Source organism: Dermochelys coriacea, chromosome 9 (genome assembly GCF_009764565.3).
Source record: "Dermochelys coriacea isolate rDerCor1 chromosome 9, rDerCor1.pri.v4, whole genome shotgun sequence".
Classification (NCBI taxonomy): domain Eukaryota; kingdom Metazoa; phylum Chordata; order Testudines; family Dermochelyidae; genus Dermochelys; species Dermochelys coriacea.
Window position 1 is genome coordinate 99,430,244 of NC_050076.1, and position 19,053 is coordinate 99,449,296.

General features: G+C 43.8%; 1 protein-coding gene across 6 annotated transcripts in view; it reads left to right on the top strand.

Annotated features, from left to right (window-relative positions):
- ARHGEF6 (Rac/Cdc42 guanine nucleotide exchange factor 6) overlaps positions 1-11,937 on the top strand; it is a 62,629-nt gene extending 50,692 nt beyond the window's left edge. For 3 of the 6 annotated variants that reach the window (XM_038415163.2, XM_038415164.2, XM_038415167.2), the window contains 6 exons: positions 3,084-3,104; positions 4,249-4,342; positions 5,614-5,703; positions 7,284-7,383; positions 8,396-8,450; positions 9,332-11,937. In XM_038415163.2, the coding sequence (XP_038271091.1) occupies positions 3,084-3,104; positions 4,249-4,342; positions 5,614-5,703; positions 7,284-7,383; positions 8,396-8,450; positions 9,332-9,472 (501 nt within the window). In that variant the 3' untranslated portion in view covers positions 9,473-11,937. The remainder of the gene's footprint in view (positions 1-3,083; positions 3,105-4,248; positions 4,343-5,613; positions 5,704-7,283; positions 7,384-8,395; positions 8,451-9,331) is intronic. The other 3 variants (XM_038415165.2, XM_043492416.1, XR_006274268.1) reach the window with 2 other exon arrangements.
- The last annotated feature ends 7,116 nt before the right edge of the window (positions 11,938-19,053 follow it).

The window sequence follows — 19,053 nt, forward strand, 5'->3', positions numbered from 1 at the left end:
GGTCTGTGGGCTGCAGGAGTGAATTATTTAGGAGGAGGGTTGAGACATCACAGTGGCAGTTGAGATGATTTTTTTAATTAAGAAAATCAGAAATTTTATTTTGGAAACTAAATTGGGTGTTAAGATCCCTTAATCTTTGCATGCTCTGAGTCCCTAATGTTGACTAAGCAGTTTCATATAAGACAAACTGTTGTCCATTTACTACATTTTAATCTAAGGATGAATCACTGCTTTGCAATAAGAAACGAATTTTCTTTTAAAATAGGCCAAAAATGTGTAGGTTGACCAATATAACTATTGACACCACAGCCCTTTGAATCTCAATCACAAGTTATGACTGGGTAATTGCAACACAGCACATTAGACTATATGTCTAGAAAACAGCTTAAGATTTCTCCAGAAGAGAATTTATTAATGGTGATTCCATAACAACTGTTGTGTGATAAGAGAATGACCATGTGACTTAGGGTCAAATCCTGGTGCGTGAAGCCTACGGTACTGTGAAAAACTCTCTGCTGAGCATGGGGCAGGCTGTGATGATCCCACACATAAAATGGATGTCCGCAATGCCCCGTGTGCTAAGGGGCAACGTTCTGGTGGTAGCCCCCAGCTCTCACCCACACAAATCTTAATATTACAATGTGTAAGTGAAGCTAGTGTTCATGGAAAGATTCCAGGTTGTCAATTAAAAGCCACTTATTTAACGTCTACGGGTCAAGCACAGCATGTGTAGTTGATGTGTCTCTCACTGCCCTATCAGCATATCTCACATGCATATTGGCAGGATTGGATCTAGGAAAGAGCCATTCAGCTCAGGCCCACCCTACTGAGGTTGCTGGCAGGGTGCTCTTTAGCACCAATTGTGAAGAGGGTTCTTGGGAAGTGGACCTCATCTGCTAGGATCTGTATGTGGCCCCTCCCCTGCACCATTTTGTAGCTTAAAAATAAAAAACCTTTTCAGAATCGTTTGCGTTTTGCAAATCAGAATCCCAATTCCAAGTAGAATCAGACCCGGCATGACTCATCTGGAATGTACACTAATTGGCCCACTTTGAGCAGGAAGGAAAAAAGTAAATTTTAAACACATTAGGCAACATTCTGATCTTGGTGTTACACCTGGGTAAATTCAGATGAACTCCAACTGGAGCTATGTTCACGCACTAGAAGCCAGAATTCGGCCCTGTTTTTAAAGGCATAACATTTCTGTTCACACACTAAATGGCTCAAAGGGCTCCAACACAATGCATATGATTCTTAATTCACACCTCCCACAATTACCTGGTGGACAGTAATGGCTTTGAATGAGACCTTTTAAAATTTAGGCTGAACCTCATGGATACAACCATGTAATGGGGATGAAAAATCAGACCAGGTCAGGTTCCTGTTATGAGACGTATAAAAATGATTTAAAAAATCCATTTCTGTAAAGAGAATTTAGAGCTTCAATTGAAAGAAATTCATTATTGTCTGGGGGGGGAGGCGTGGAGTTTTGATGGAAAGATACGAGATTTTTAGACATCCACTGAGATTTCAATTGGTTTCTTGTTCATAGAGCGGAATTTTACATATTTGTGTGCTCTTTCTCGTAGCTAGCTGCATTCAGGAAACCCCAGAACACTGCTTACGCACTGTGTATCAGTGTTGCCATTTCCATTTAAACTGGGTCATTTTTCCTGTTCTGTTTCTAGTCATAATTTGAAATTACAGAGCAGGTGCCCATCAGTAAATTCTCATGTACGGATTTGGGGTAAAGGGTGTGACACACATTTCCTAGTTTGAAAAATTACCTGCCTTGCATGACTTGTAAGGTTTCTTCTTACAGCAGCACATTTCTGTGCAAACAGCAACTTCTGTTGGGTCAGAGGGCACCATGTGACAGCACTTAGAGGAGGAATCTTGCCTCAAAACCCATGTCATATAGGGTCTCTGGGTCTTTTCCAGAGACCCCACAAAACCATTTGTAGTAAGAGCTGCTTCTAGGAGCAAATCTGGCCCTCAGTACTTTGGCCATAAAACTTGTCTAACTGCTGGGAAACACCTGACTGCAGGTTATCAGGCCAGGGAGCTACTTTGCTAATCCAGCCTAAGGACTGGAATAGTTTCTGTGGCCTTTGCAACCCACACTACGGAAGACTAGAGGTTCAGTCATCCCTGTCCACTCCACACTGTCCTCAGAGCAAATGGATACCACAGAAACCTATGGTGCAGGACCGTATTGGATGCAGCATGTGTGGACACCTCCCTGCAAAAGCTTCTGGCAACTTTGTCCTCATCTGCAACAGATCCACAGTGGTTCCACTGTGTTGGGAGCCCAATGTGCCTGCTGAGGAGAAGGCAGGATTTGGGCCATATTGACCATGATTATAGGGGAAACTCTATTTCTCATGAAGTAGAAGGAAAATTCTGGTGTATTTCAATGCCTCACACTGTAGCAGTCTCCCATTTAGGGGGATGTTGATTGGGAGAAAAAATAATTTCACTAGGAAAGGGTCCTATTCTACTTTAGAAAACACAGTTCACAGCACGCCAGCAGGCGTTGTCACCCTTACACCAAATGTTCCCTCACCCCCACTGACTTGAAGAAATGGTTACTGTTCTTGAAACAAATCTGAGCATAGAGCAACACCCCTGAGCCTGATCCTATAGCTTCTCTACAAGTCTGGGTGAGAGTTGTCCATGCAGAGCAGCTGCAGAGTCAGTGCCTTAGCTGGCATATTGAGGTTGGATTTTTCGTGATTTATTGCATTTCTAAGATGTATGGTTATAAATAGGCAATATTTACTGACATCCTACTACTACTCATTGAAGCATGATCATTTTTTTCCTGTATTAGGAGTATATTAATGCTTGCTTGTCATGTATTTCATATTTAATTAATTTTTCAACGTTCATAATTTTGCATGAAACCATGCTCTTTTTGGTTCTTTTGCATGTTGAATATGAGGGTGTGACAATCCTTGTAGCACATTAATTGCAACACTAACATTTAAATGTTGTTTTAGAACTATTGATTAAATGGACTTGGTCAATAAAATCATCGACCACTCACATTCATCTTCTCTTTCTTTACATATTCATTTTAGAGGATGTCTTATATCTTAAAGGTAAGGGTAGATACATCTCTTTGGCTTATTGTAACATAGAATGCTTGTGCTGTGACCTTTATTAAGCAGATCTTTCCTCTCCCGTTTGCTTTTTCCTAATTGTGCCTGCTTTTAATAATTTACAACATGATTCAGTTCTGATTGGTAAATACATTTTGAACAGGTTCACCAAAAATATTTAGAACTGTGACACAAAGGCTGCATTGCATGAAAAACATGACACCCCTATTATTTATTTAGTTACTAGATCTTTTACCCTTGATATTTATATTACACATAACCTGTCATATACAAATGCTTTCAAAAACAATAAGAATGATTATGGCTCAACAAAAGAACTAAACACTTGTTTCTTATCTTTACAATCTTATCAGACACTAACTCTGTGTGTATATGCCTATATTTCATATAATATGTGTGTGTGGGAAGGTGTTTATAATTTTACACACACAGATATAGTGTGTGTGTATATATATACACAAACAATGTATCATTTATGATATGTTCTGTGTTATAAATAAAAATATAGTCTAGGAATTAACATGTATACAATTCTATAGGGAATTTTATAACTGACCACAGAAAAGTTGCTCATATTTCTAGTGAATTTATGTGAATCACTTACCAAAAGATTATATTTCATCTGATTGTGTTTTATTCCCCTGTCATTTGCCTGAGACACATGCACAGTTCCTATTGCTTTTACTGGGATTTGTGCACACAGACCTAGTGCAGGGAATAGCCCTAAGTGCTGTGAAGTTTCCTTAACTTTGACTGCTTACAAAGGAATTTAGTGCATAATGCAATGAACCACATTCAGTCTGAATTGCTTTGCTATTTTAAGTATCAGAGGGGTAGCCGTGTTAGTCTGGATCTGTAAAAGCGGCAAAGAGTCGTGTGGTACCTTATAGACTAACAGACATATTGGAGCATAAACTTTCTTGGGTGAATACCCACTTCGTCAGATGCATGAGCATAAGCTTTCGTGGGTGAATACGTCAGATGCATCTGACGAAGTGGGTATTCACCCACGAAAGCTTATGCTCCAATACGTCTGTTAGTCTATAAGGTGCCACTCTTTGCCGCTTTTGCTATTTTAGCTACCTTTGGCTCCTATTTAGAAGGAAAGTCTGTTTCTCTATAGGATTCCAGCAAGAGTCCAAAGACCATGAAGAAGTTTCTTCCTAAAAGGAAAACTGAGAGAAAAGCATCTGATGAGGAGTTTGTTATTAGAAAAAGTAAGTGTTTCCTTTTCTGTAGGGGAGTTCTGTTTGCAACATAATTTACATGAGATTTTAAGTGAAAACAGAGCCATTTGTTCAATGTATCATATGTTGCACATAAATAACTAAAGGTACTTTGTTTCTGAGATTTTTTGAAAGCCTTCATCATACCCATAAGCTTCCCATTATGCCATGCACAGCTGCCATGTATCTTAGTTTTGAGAGATCCTTGTGGGACTGCTTAGGATTTATATCACTCTTACCATTGATTTAAGCATCACAAAATCATGATGAGGTAGGTAGGGAAGTTATCCTCACCATACAGATAGAGAAACAGGGACCGAAAGGATAATCTTCAAAGCAGTTAATGGGTTAAATTGAATTTCAATCTATAAACCATCACAGTAGCTGTGCTCTTCTAAGCCAATGCAGATCACAAAGCCCAAGAAGGAAGCCTGTGAGAGCTAGGGGCAAAACATTCTTTGTCAAGGGGGTCTGGCTATGAAACTAACTCTCGTAGGAGATCAGGCCAGTCCAGTGTCTGCCCATCTTTAAGGAACACTGCAAAAGCTATCTCTTCAAAAAAAACTTTCCAACATAAGAATAATATTCCCAATGCAGGCTTCTCCTTGTACTGCTAAACCCCTGCCAACAAAAAAGAAATTGATAAAATCTAACTCCCCTTCTTCCCCACCAATTTTTTTTTTAATCCTGCTATGGGAGACCTGCTGGAGACTCCATAAAGTCTACTTGGGTCATAACTTGATTTTCACATGGAAGTGGATCAGATACTGTGGTGAAGAGTGACAGTACAAAACTATAAAAGACTTGCCCACAGAGTGAGAGAGTGACAGAGCCAGGATTAGAAATCAGGACTTCCTGATTCCTAGTTCTTAGTTGTACCTCTCTCAACGATCCTGGCAGTGGGGTTTTAAACCTGCAGCTTCTTAACAAATGCACTTTATTTCCCCTACAAGTCCCTCATACCGTGGGTAGTAGCTACCTGACTCTTCACAGCACTTGCTATCCAGGATCCCCATCCTTCCTTTAGTCAGACCTCAGCCAAAGGTAGGCCCCACTCCACTTAATTGGCCTTCATGTGAATTACATACTCTCAATTCAAAGGGACGGAGAGCTATCACCTCTGCCCCTTTCCTAGAGACAATACCATTTGTCATACAAGCATGGCTGTCTCTCCTTGTAAGTGAGTTTGTTGCAAGGGTTTTGAGAGAGAAAAAAGAAGCCAAAATATATTGCTTTTAGCCAATATTTGCAATGTTTTGCAGGTACTGCTGCACTAGAAGAGGATGCCCAGATTCTGAAAGTTATTGAGGCCTATTGCACTGGTGCAGGTTTTCAGCAAACTCTCAGTTCAGGTAGACACACAAATATATTACATAATTCACAAGGTATCTGAAATGATGATCACCTCTTAGGAAAAAAACAGTGTTGCAACATACAGCAATCAAGCTTGTGCAAAGAAACCGTGGTGTTTGAATCATCAAGATAAGAACATTTCATACATTTAGTGGTTTATTTGCTATTGTTTTTCTTCTGTCACAGAGGATGAGCAAGTAGGAGGTAAGATGGCAGGTGATCTGGGTTGTAGTACACAGCTACTTCACTAGCACTTGGTAGGAATTAAACAAACTTAGTTTGTGCCTGTGGCTGAGAGTAAGAGAAACTGATGCTAATCTCAGGTTGGTAGGTAGCTTTTGAAAGGAAGCTTGAATATTATCTCTTGATCAGCCGCATCTTTAAGAACAAGCTGCTTCATGAGAACCCGAGTATCTAACATTTTCTGAAACTCTGGAACTACAGCTATTTATCAGTGCTGTTGAGAGATCAGATTCCACTGGTGAACTATCTGATGAGGAAACATTTTTAAATTGGGATCCATGAAACATGCATCTTCTAATGGTTCCTACCCCAGACAAATACTTTAATTTATAAGCAATCAAATAATTTTAGATTCAGCGAGTGCCTCCAACAACTTGGTTTAGCCCCAGTTAACTTAAGCACATGCTTAAGTCCATCCTTCTTCAGCAAAGCACTTGCTAAAGTCCCATTGAAGTCTATAGGATTTAAACACATGCTTATATATTAAAATGTGTGATTTAGTGCTTTGCTGAATTAGGCCATTGCCCATCTTGTACCTTCTTTCTGTATTCCTGATGCTTAGATTGAGAATGGCCACAGCTATCATAGGTTTCAGAGTAGCAGCCGTGTTAGTCTGTATTCGCAAAAAGAAAAGGAGTACCCGTGGCACCTTAGAGACTAACAAATTTATTAGAGCATAAGCTTTCGTGAGATACATCCGATGAAGTGAGCTGTAGCTCACGAAAGCTTATGCTCTAATAAATTTGTTAGTCTCTAAGGTGCCACAAGTACTCCTTTTCTTTTAGCTATCATAGGGAATCACTCAAAAAACAAGTTTTTAAGGGTGCTGACTCCATGTGGGTATTTAATGTACTGCAGTGTAGGCATGTGGGGATCTAGAGGAGTCACTTCTGCTCTCGTTGTTAGCAGGCTTGACGTGTCTGGCTCTGCACATGCTGTTGAAAGTTTTATTCCTGGATACACAATGTTTGCGCAGAAACTAGTGTGTTATCAAGGCTTAAATGGCAAGTTAGCTCAAAGGAGGAATGTTCATCATGGCATTTGAAGAAACCATCTAAGGCAGAGGACATGTGTACACAACAGGGACCCCATCCTGACCGGAGCTTCTGGGTGCTACTGTCATATAAATACTAATGAATGAATGCTAGCAGGCAACACAAGGACTTAGACTTACTCTGAATGGGGGACCCAATTCCACCTCCAGCTGTTTCCCAATGAACTATCCTAATATCGACTAGGGTGAGCCCGTTCACAATTAGGCTTGTTATTTCTAAATGGTGTCAGCTGTTGTGGAAGGTTTCAGTTTTTCTTTTTGTTTGGCAACTCTTGTTTATAGGCTCTCGTAAAGACTCCATACCCCAGGTCCTACTGCCCGAGGAAGAGAAAATCATCATAGAGGAAACAAGAAGCAATGGTCAGACTGTCACGGAGGAAAAGTGCGTGAGGCTAGTCAGCTGCTTAGAGGCTTCCTTATTTGTGTGTTTATGCTTTAAACTTTATGATAAATTCCAGTGGATTTTGGATAATACCTTAAAAACCAAGGCCATGTCTTCTCTGTGTAGTGTTATTGGAAGGATATAGGTACTCGGGTCAGATTATACCCAGTGCATCCTTTACATTCACTGGGAGTTTCAGGTGGGGAGGAGTACAAGATTGATTCCAATTTGTATTTAGGTCCTTTTCTTTTTAAAATTGGAGGCCAGATCCTCAGCTGGTATAAATCAGCATAATTCCATTGGAGGCTATGCCAGTGTACACTAGCTCAGGGTCTGCACATGGATTTTTCACTGTGACAGCTAAGGTAAATCCTTTTTACAGGTTATTTATTTGTAAAACCATTACTGTTCCTGCCGAGCCCCAATAGATTCATTCTTGTGGCCATCCATCCATATTCCATGCATACCATTTGATGTAAATGCCTTGTATGTTTTGTTGTTGAGACCTAGATAAATGCATGTTCTGGTAACTGTTTATAACCCAGGCAGTGCATCCTTTTCACATTGATTTTTGACCATAGAACCTCAAGACATAACGTCCACTTAATGAAAAAGACCCGGACATTTTCAATTTCTAAATCATCTGTGACTTTTAATTACAGCAACAAAAACACAGCAGTCAAAGCCATGGAACTTTGTTGCCACTAAGGATAGCAGAAAACATTATTTTCTAAATTTTGAAAAGAGACCTAAATTTTGATGGCTATGATGTTTAAATGCTCCTCTGCTGAGACTCCAGAACAAAGTCTTATGGATGGACCCTCAGCACTGAAGTGCTGGCACGTACTTAACTCAAGAAATGTTAATAGCCCTGCTGAAATAAGCAGCCTAAGATAAAATACAAACGGCCAGCACCTCCCACAACTAACTCTTAATTTGTATGCAGATCTCATTCGGATGTTGATTTACTGCACCTCATCTCTCTTATCTTAATTTTCTGCTTATTTTCTAGAAGTCTGGTAGACACGGTTTATGCACTGAAAGATCAGGTCAAAGAATTAAAGCAGGTAATTAGAGCATTTCTGCATGTGCTGTCAGTAAGGAGCAGTGATTAAACAGGTGACCTTGCTCTACCAACATTCTATCAATTAGCCAATCTTTGTTTGAGGACTCAGATGGCTTCAAAATTATGGGTCTGATCCTGCAGCTGCCTGACAGGCACACTTCCCATTGACGTCAGCAGGAGTTTTACGTGCCAAGTGGCTGCAGGATCCGTGGGGCTCTATACTTGTCAGTATATGAAGAGTACAGAAAAGGGTTTAGCCTCTGGCAGCCATATATTGGTTTTTTAATTGTCCTGTCTCCTTTAGTCTCTACGGACCTCAGTGTTCCTTTTATAGGGTTATGATAAATAGATATAAAAATTAATCCCCATTGGGGTAGGAGAGGGAAGCATCCTCCTTCCCCTCCCCTGCACCCCAGTTCTGGATCTTCTTGACATCACTCCACTACCAGAGGGCCTTGAGGTCGTGGCCCTGGACTGGGATTCCTGCAGGTGGATGCTTATGCCCGTGTGAAGTCCCAGTAACTTCAATGTGGATCTGTACAGCAGCAGGATCTGGCTGAGCAGGATCAGGCCCTTAGTGTATTCCAAACCACAAGTGACCCGGTCTGTGACTCTTTGGAAACCAGCACTAAATTTTGTCAAATGTCCCTGTTTTGGGTGTGTGGGTTTTGGGGGGTTTTCCCCCCACCACTTTTCAGTGACGATCAAGGCCATGCTACAGCAAAACACTTAAGCACATGCTTAAGTATATTACTATTCAGCAAAGCACTTAGGCGTGCACTTAACATTAACCACATATTTAAATGCTTTGCTCTTTTGGGCCTATGAGGTTTTTGAACTTTGATAAGAATAAATATAGTGGGTTTTTTCTTCACCCCACAGGAGAGTAAAAAAATGAAACAATGTTTGGAAGAAGAGCTGAAATCAAGAAAAGATTTAGAGAAGTTAGTCAGAAGGCTATTGAAGCAAACTGATGAATGTGCCAGGGATGAGACTGGGCACAAGTCCTCGGTTTTAGCTTGAATTCTGGATGAAGCTGCTGGCAGTTGCGTGTGACCTCAGGCGTTCTTGGGAAGCAGAACTGGATGCTTTGCCTCTTCTTGCTCCTTATTTTATTTTGTTGTGGTGGGGTTTTTTTGTTACAAAAAAAAAAGTGGTAGTGAAAAATAGTCTGTTTCTATTCCATAAGGATATAACACATACCACAAACAAGTAAATAGTGAACAGCTAAAATGGTCAGCAAGGGGTCTACGATTCACAATTCATCTGCAGCAACTAATACCTCATTGTACCTGCTACTGGAAGCAAATAAGAAGTCTGCAAATGACTGCCACTCAGAAGAGGGATTTGGCAGTGGTTTCCTATAAAGGAAATGTAAGCACTTTTTATGCTTTCCTTTTTATTCCTTTTAACGTGCCCGGTACTTAATTTATTGAATGGAAATGTTATTGAGTTGGAGTCAGGTAAAAACCAAAAAGCAACTAGCACTTGTTTTCTTAAAATCAAGAATGGAAGTTTTCCCCTCCAAATATTCCTCCCCACCACCCTTAGTTGTCTGTAGTGAGCTAGTGCCCTGCAATAGTGTGGTTCCCATGCGGCCTTTATACAGATAAAAATGTGCAATTAACATTTTCAGACATTTTTAATTTAACTCCTTGGAGCAGTAGGAACTTCTTCTGTCATTAGCACATCAGGAAGTCACATTGGATGAAACTGCCTCTTAGCAGCTAATGGTTAACACAACAGTTAACTTCTCTTTTGCCCAAAGGCCTGTTTCTAATGCATGACCTCTAATACTTATGTCCTGTTACATTTTCACATTCTAAATGTCCATGTAGTGAACAAACTTTATATTTTCCCAGTGCTTTTACCTTGCCGTATGTGCTCCCCTCTTTATGGAATGCACACTTGGCTCGACAAGGGGTTGCTAGATTTTTTTCCCCTACTTAAAACATTTGCAGTTCCTTCACCTTGGTTATGAAAAAAGACAATGACAACTAATTACTCCGTTCACCCCAAAGGGGCTTTATAATAGGAAAAAATGTTCTGATGCAATAGGAAAAATATGTACATTTATGCTTTGACAAGAGCTGCAATGATCAATCTCCCTCCTGTATAAGAATTTATACAGTTTTTACAAATTGCTGGCAGAAATACCAGCACCAACACATACAGTATATATAGACTGTCTGCATATTGCATTTCCATCTGGCTCTGGGTTCCCCTTTGTTATTGTTGCCTTTTTTCCCTTGCTAGCAATACATCATTAATTTTAGCAGAAGGTCTGGAGTATTCTAACTGTTAAGAATGAATATCAAGGGGCAGTGTGTCCCAAAGAGATGTAGACACATATCATGGGCTATGGCTCATTACTCTTTAAGTTCTTCATGAAGGAAATATTACAGGGAATAATTATAACCCTCATATTGCAATTAAAGTTCAACCTGAGTGGGGCAAATTGCATTTGTGAATGAAAAGCAATTAGGCTGAAAAGCTGGATTCTAAAAACGGTGGAACATTTTAAAATGGGTTTTCATTTTATTGTGAGTTTGTTTGGGGTGATTTTATTTGTTTGTTTGTTTGTTTGTTTTTTAAATCTTGGGCCTTGTTTGCTCTGACCAGCATTGACCATCCCTGTCCTTACTTCTTGATGGTAGGTGGTCCCTAAAGTGACCAGCTCTCTGACTCCTCGCACATCAGCAGTAAGCGTGTGAAGCTGAACTGTACTAAGCTGACCACTGGCCATGGCAATCTGTCCATTCCTCATTGCATGGGCACTGGGCTTTAACATCCATTCACTTATGAAGGGTAGAAGTGTGAAATTTTGGTGTGTGGCTGGGTGTCATGAAGCTGGTTCTCCCACTTCCCGAGTGACATCCCTGTGCTGCTCCGGTCAGAGTAACTTCACTGATTTTTGGGGAGCCAGGGTAGGAGAGGCAGTAATCTACCCCATACTCCGGCAGCAGCTCGGCTGTGTCTGCTGTCTCGCTGGCATTGCACTTATGCACACACCCAAGCAACATTTGGCTCATGAACTGTAATCAATAAGTGAACTAAACCAGACTGTGACTTATAGTCCTGGGCAAAAGGTATAAATATATCCATCTAGTTTAGAGTTTATTTGAACCCATGCTGTGTACATGTGCATGTTTATAAGATTTTTAATATGCTGGAGGATGTGCTAGTACGTTTTTGGAACAGACGCATGTACTGAGCGTAACAAGCCAAAAATAAAATAAAATTAAATAAATAAAGGAAAGGAAGCCATGTCAAACTGACTGCAGTGTTGCCATAGTTACTTTGTTTACAGTACTTTGTAAATAGGTTCTGGTTAGTCTGTCTTAAGATGGATGCTCTGTGTCAGCTGCCTTCCACTTGATCTTTTGTCATGTAGATTTATTTACTTATGCAAGTTCAATTTTTCTAATGTTTTTATTTTGAACTATTTTTAAGTGACATTTTCAACAAATAAAGAAGGATAAAAATTGCTTCTTTGCTACATCTGTTGATTTCTTTGTGCCCAGTTCCCCTCTTCCCCAGGACTGGTATCCGCAAAATACAGCACCTGTTTGGTTAGCCTTTCAGTGTCTGTGTGACAGGATAGCTGGTTTCTGTGGACAGACTGAGCCCAGTGTCGCTGCACTGAGCAGGGTAGCCCAATCCAGCTAACTGAAGAGGGCTGAGCTACACCTGGGCCTATAAAGTGCAGCTAGTAGGCAGCTGGTGGGACAAGACTGAGACAGGCTGAGCCTAAGTTAGCAGAGGTCACACTGGAGTGGAGCTGACTGCTGTGGTGGGTCCCTGGAGCAAAGGGGCAACTCCATAACCTCAAGAGGGGAGTGGAGCTGGAGGAGACAAGGTGCTACCAGGAGCTGGAGAGCCAAGACCCCTGGGAGGGGTGACTTAGCAGTCTGGGGACCAGGTATTGGCTTAAGACTGTGTTGTCTTTGTTTGTTAACCTTTGTTAAAAAAGAATAAATCTGGAATGGGCCTGGGCATGGAAGCACATGCTTGGTGACAGGGCAGTGTTCTCCCTCCCCCCCACCCCCGACAATCTGGCATTTGGCCCAAAGGCCATACCAAGAACGAGTTGCCAATGTAAGGCTAGAGTTTGCAGGCTCAGGGTCCTAACGTATCTAGGATACAGGCTGTTGGCAGGCTCTTGCATCAGTGGATTTTACTGAAAATCCTGCCGCGGTGAAATCTGGAGGTGTTCAAAATACCGTCCACAGTCAACCAGATTTATATGGAGAAGGTGAGTTTTGTGAGGATTGCCGGCTGATTCTCTGCTACATCCTCTGCAGCACTGGGAGAAGTGGTGGGGAGCTGGCCGCTCCCCGAGTCTCTGCCTGACTCCAGCCATGGGTTAGAACAGCCTGCTCAAACGTATGTCAGCTGGCGATGGTCCCACCGTCCTCTTGTCATGCCCCCTGTGCTGGGGCGATAGGGATGGGGGTGGAAAGAACTGGCTGAGCAGGTGCATGTTCACTGGGCACTCCTCCATGCTGGGGGAAATCCCGGCAAGCAGAGGAGCTGCGTCTCTGCTCCATTTGGATGAGGATATGCTCCTTCACATGCCAGCTTACGGTACTCAGCCCTGGTCCTTCTCACTGGCTTCAGGCAGTGTAATGATGTCCTGCATGGACATCTATCTAGGTAAGTTACTTACATGGCCCCACTACTGTAGTATCTGAGGGTCTCATTATCTTTTAATTTGTTTATCTTCACAACCCTCCGTGAGGCAGAGCAGTTATTATCCCCATTGTACAGAAGAGGAACAGAGGCTAAGTGACTTGTCCAAGGTCACACACAAAGGCGGTGGCAGAGCAGAGACTTGTACCCAGGTTTCTTAAATCCCAAATTACTCAACCCTAGCACAGATCTACTGTAATTTACCTGCACAAGCCCTTGCAATATTTACCACTAACCCGTCACCCTCTGAAAAATGAGAAAAGCCCTTCTAGCTAGGACACGTGAAGAGAATAGTGAAGCCTTGGGTCTCAAAACCTTGCCTGTGCCCCATATTCATTCTTGTAAAGGTTTTCTAATTAGGGTATTTTACAGAGAAGTATCTGTTCTTTCTACTGCATCAGTCACTTGCCTGTTATACGTACAGTATGTTACTTTCTGCCCAGGTGGAGTTTATTGCTTCTCTGATGATCGGGAGTTGCAAGTGGATTTCTGTTAGTCTCCCACTTGGACAAAACCTCTAGTACATGCCCATGTTTCTACTACATTTGTAATATACATTGTGATATTTATTAATTAATTCAACCATCCTAGAGGAACTAGTGCTCCCCATAAGTGGTTTACTGGTGTAAATTCAGGCCTCAAGTCAGTGGAGAGAGCGGGTGTGAGGGTAGTTTTGGAAGGGAACAAGTTCTTGCATAGTGTGACAATCAGCCTCCAGACACCCTACTGGTGATGCTTTCAGGGGGCATCCAGAACAGTAAGTCACCTTGTTACCCTTCTGCCACAGCAAGAGAGAGATTTGCTGCTGCTAAACTGCATCAGCTCCATGTCACTCCAGACTGTTAGCTAGCCTAACAAACTCCTCAGGACTCTGCTAGTCCTTGCCTTGCCTTGCAGGTAACTGTTGGTGCCCCTAATTCCTGAACCCCGCTGGAAGAGCGTTCCTCTCCAGTATCCAGGCCCTCTTGCTGGACACACAGAAATTACTAAGCCTGCTGTCTCCAAACAGACAGAACGCACACCAGCCCGCTGGCTCACCAGAGGATGCACACATCCCTTTCATATAACCGCACTGAGATGAGTTCATAATAAAACTAGTTTATTAATAAAGAACAGAGAGTTAAGTGATACCAAGCAGAGATAATAGAAACAAAAAACGATTACAAATAAAACAAAAGTATAACATGCTTCTAGGGGACTCCTAGCAGGCTCGACGCTTTGTCTACAGTTTCTCTTCAGCATCGCCAACCCACGTAGCGGGGAGAACCCACCGTTCGGAGAAGCAAAGAGGGCCTACCTCTTTGTTCCCTCAGTGATGGATGCCAAAATGGCTTTTTTTTCTTCTCCTTATGTTTCCCAAAACTCATTTTTGTACCCAGAGACAGGATGTTTGAATGTTTGTACTGCATGGTCCTGACTCCCACCCCACCCCCGCGGTTCTTCTCTTCTTCTTAACTCCTGTGTAAATGGGGCTTCCAGTGTTTTGGTTCCACAATGCTTAATTTACAGCGCAGACAGGGAGATAGGCTTTCTCCCAGGCAGGCAGGAAGGCAGGCAGCTTTCTCCCTTTGCTTGGTCACAACTTTAAAACATAATATCAGTAAGTAGCCAGAATTCCGCATATAGTGCTGAAACATACAGGTCACGCTGATATTAATCACCAGTAAAAGACCTTACTGGTTGCACTTTTATAGGACAATAATATTGTATGCAATCAGTTGATTCCATTGCTTATCCTTCAGGGTTCAGACCCCTGTTCTCCCCATGCGGTGTCTGGATCGCGATTGTCACAACTCCCTTGTGAGCTTGAGGCTGGAGTTTTGGCCACTGGCCGTGATGTAAGCTTCACCTCTGCCCCCTCTTTTCTCAACAAGGCATTGACTGCTTTGTTCTCCAATCTCACAATTGGTTTAATGACATCTGAAATGACTCTCTTAAATAGAGTGACCATATCTCCCTATGCTAAACACGGGACACCTGGTAAAATTACTCATATTCCAGCGAGTTCAAAAGCAATCAATCAGGACTATGCAGTACAAACATTCAAATTAACATCAAGTTGACTAACACTGCGTAAAAAAGAAATACCGCGTCGTTGGATGCTTTTTATTTACTTCCTTATCTTTAAGGCTTTAGGGGTCACACAGGGAGGGGTGACACACACACGCTCCTGTACACCTCTCTCACATGGAGAGAGGGGGTGACCAACTGACTCGACTCTCCCTGCCCGGCGCTCTCTGCCCTCCATGGCTGGCTGGGCCCCTGGGACAGACATACCTCTCCCAGTACCTGGCACCGTGTCTTCCCAAAGGAACAAGTGGGGGAGCACACAGGGTCACATGGCCCTCCCACCATGATTCAGGAAGATGGGCTACATGGATTGCAAGAGATTCTTTGCTCCTCAGACTCTCTGCGGTTCTGTCCATGTCTGAGACAGCCATATGAACTTGGCTCCAGGGCCACTTTGCTCAGACCATGGCAGCTTTGTGCATTTCAGGTGGGGGACTCCAACTGGGTCTCTGCTCTCTTTGCACTGGATCTTTCTACCCCTTTCCCTACACTCTGCCTCTAGGATTCTTCGTGGTGCCAGTCTCCTGCCTTGGACTATGGACTCTTCTTCAGTGCCTTGCTCTTTCTACTGGTTCTTTGTATCCTAGGGAACTGTGGCAGCTTGTATGCACATGATGCAATATCCATCCTCAGGAAAACACTGCAGCTGTACTAGGTATCCATCCGCTCCTGCAAGTAGCGCATGTTCTGCTCGGTTCCAGCCTCTCCCTCCCTCCACCCCAAGGTCCACCTCTCGTGCTGGTACTTCTGCAAGGTTATGGTTGCAGTAGGTTTGAGGGCACAGTTTCTTAATATTCACATGGTTTCCTGCATGGTGTGGTGCTTACTCTTCCTTTTTCCTCTGAAGGGACAATCATGTTCATGTTGCCAAGTCTCATGAAGGAAAAAAACGTGGCACTTCCCTTCAAAACAAGTCCACCCCATTTCAGAGGAAGGGGAGTGGGGATGTGGGGGGATGGATACAAATTCCATATTTTTAGTAGTTCTAGGTTTGCTGCATACAACATTGTTACACATTAAAAATATTAAAATAATGCATTTGTGTGTACTTACGTTATTTAAAAAGGTCATCCTTGCTCTCTCCATCCTTGATGGTCTCTGTTGCCTCAATGTGGTATGTGCCTGTGTTGAACCGTTGAAGCATATCCTGGTTTGGGACAAAAAACTGGAACATAGGCCGTGTCAAGTGGACAGGCCAGAAAGTTCACAAACTTGGGTGTCTTTTCTTAAATGAATGGGAGTGGGGATAGGAGGATTCTAAAATTCAAATGACGTGCATATACCTTGATGCCCGTCGATCACTGAAACCACTGCTAGAACCGTTCTTAAACTACAACTTTGTGTTGAAATCACCTACTACAAAAAAGCCCAAAATAAGGAGCGATTTGGTGTCACTTTGCACCAAATCCTTCCTGAAGCCAGACCCTCCCTCTCCATTTCCACTCCTCATACTACAGCTCTGTCGCTACAGTCATGGTGCATTGTGGGTAGGTATCCCAGAGTCCTCCAGCTCCTTCCCAAACCCACCCTCATCCCACTCTCCCTGGCGGGGTTCCTGGGGGGAGCTTCACGGCTGGCAGGAGTGGCGCCGTGTGGGATTGCAGCGGGAGGGCTGCCGGCCGGGGGGCAGTGTGCACCTGCCCGCCACCGCCACCTTCTCAGCCACAGGGCCTTGAGCTATTCTGCCCATGAAGGGAGGCGCTCTGGCCTTTCGGGGGATTTGAGCCCTCTGATTGGATGCCCAGCCTGCTTGCCCGCCTCTTGGGGCAGAATAACCAATCAGAGCTGCTGCAGGCTGAGCTTGCTGGTGCGCGCTCTCTCTCTCTCCTCAGCAACCTCAGCCTCTCTCAGGAGGGGGCGGGGTGCAAGGAGCCCAGCCACTTAGGGTGGCCCCAACCCCATCCTGTGGGCAATGGGGACAGGATGGTTCCTCTGCCCCCTCCCCCCCGCCCCTGCAGCATTGCCTGGGAAGGGGCACCGGGTGACAGCCCGTGGAGCCCCCTCTCCCCCCCGCCTAGCCTGGAAGGAGGAGGGGACCCCACTGCAGCCCCTAGGCCTGGGAGGGGGGTGTGAAGAACCCAGGAGGAGCAGAGGTGAGGCTGGGGGGCTGAACTTGGGGATGGGGACAGAACTAAGGGGTGGGGGCTGAACTGCAGGACGGCTAAGGTGGCTGAACTGAAGCAGATTAACGGGGCTGAACTGAGGGGGGGTCTGAACAGACAGGGCTGAGGGGCATTGGGGGGCTGAACTGAGGGGAGTTGCGGGGGGGCTGACCTGAGTGGGAGGCTGAACTGGGGGTTTGAGGGAGCTGACCTGAGGGATGCCGGGGTTCTGAATTGAGCAGGGAGCTGAACAGATGGGGTTGAGGGGGCTGAATGGAGGTGCTGGGCACTGAACTGTGGGGGGCTAAGGTGGCTGAATTGAGGGGGTGCTGAACTGAGGGGAGCTGGAGGACTGAACTGAGAGAGGCACAGGGCGCTGACCGGAGGGGCACGGGGAGCTGAACTGAGTGGGGATTGAATAGAGGGGGCTGAACTGAGGTGCTGGGAACTGAGGGTGGCTGAATGGATACGGGTAGGAGGACTGGACGGCTGAACTGAAGGTATGAGGGGTGGGGGCTGAACATCTGGGGTGGGAGCTGGATGGCAGAATTATTTGTTAGGCAGGGGATAGGAAGATGTGGGGGTAAGAGCTTCTGATTTTTTTTATCTGTGGAGGTTGGCAATACAGTACTGATGTCTGTGTGTCCACATTGCCGCTGTGCCGATATAGCTCCACCCTTAGGGATTTGTGCCACTCTGAATAGGGGAATAACTACACTGAAAAACCTGAAGGATATTTTGGTGGTAGACAGACATGAGTTTGGATGCATGTGTGCCACCACTGAAGGAGGATGAATTCTACTGGTGCAATTCTTGTGTCTGTTGCATTCTACTCTATATAGCCTCTTCTACCACACTTATCTCCATGGTATCTGAGCACCTTCAGTAGTGCATAAGCACAGTGACTAACATCTGTCACGTGTTATGTGTTCTCTCATCCTCTCCCCAGGGGCGAATTGTGTGTGCAGTGGAATGTTTTGTTTTGGTAGGGTTTTTTGTTTGTTTGGTTTTTAATACACATTACTCTGTCAAAGAAATGCATCTTAAATTTGGAGCAAAAGGTAGTGAGCATTTGTAATGGTCCTTCATTCCTGTGTTACAAGAGCTAGCTGCTTAATGGGGCCATTGCAGTATGATGAGTATGATTATGTATAGGGTAACAGCTAGGAATGTAGAGAACTCTACTTTCAGTAAGTGCTTGAGGAGAGAGTGCATTGTATGTGGAGGAAGGATGAAAGCCTGAATGATGCTCTCTCTGTTTTTATGCTTGAACACAGAACATTGGGGGAGTTTGTTCCATAGTTTGTTCCATAGTCTCCGACCAGCCCCCAGGAAAGCTCTGTCCCCCACACAGAAGAGCCTTACCCTTATTGCAGAGAGTTCCATCATGTATGAGCAGTGCAAGTGTCAACCATGTCTTCATCCCAGGTCTTTAGGCTCTTTTAGATGTCTTGGGGTCAGGCCAGGGAGTTCCTTGATCACAGTGCTTTCATCTCTCGTAGGTGAGATGGCAGTATCTCATGGTCACAGCATTGACTGCTGCAGAGACCTGGTGAAAGTCCCTGCTTCAGGGACAGAAGCCTTGATAAGTTCACTGTTTCCCAGCTGTAGCTGATCTTCTGCCCTGAGATATCTGCTGTCCATTCCCTCTGGCTCCGTTAGCGGGGTTTGATTTCTGTGTCAATGTGAAATGATTTTAAAAACTCCATAAGTTTCTATTATGCTAAATATCCCATATTG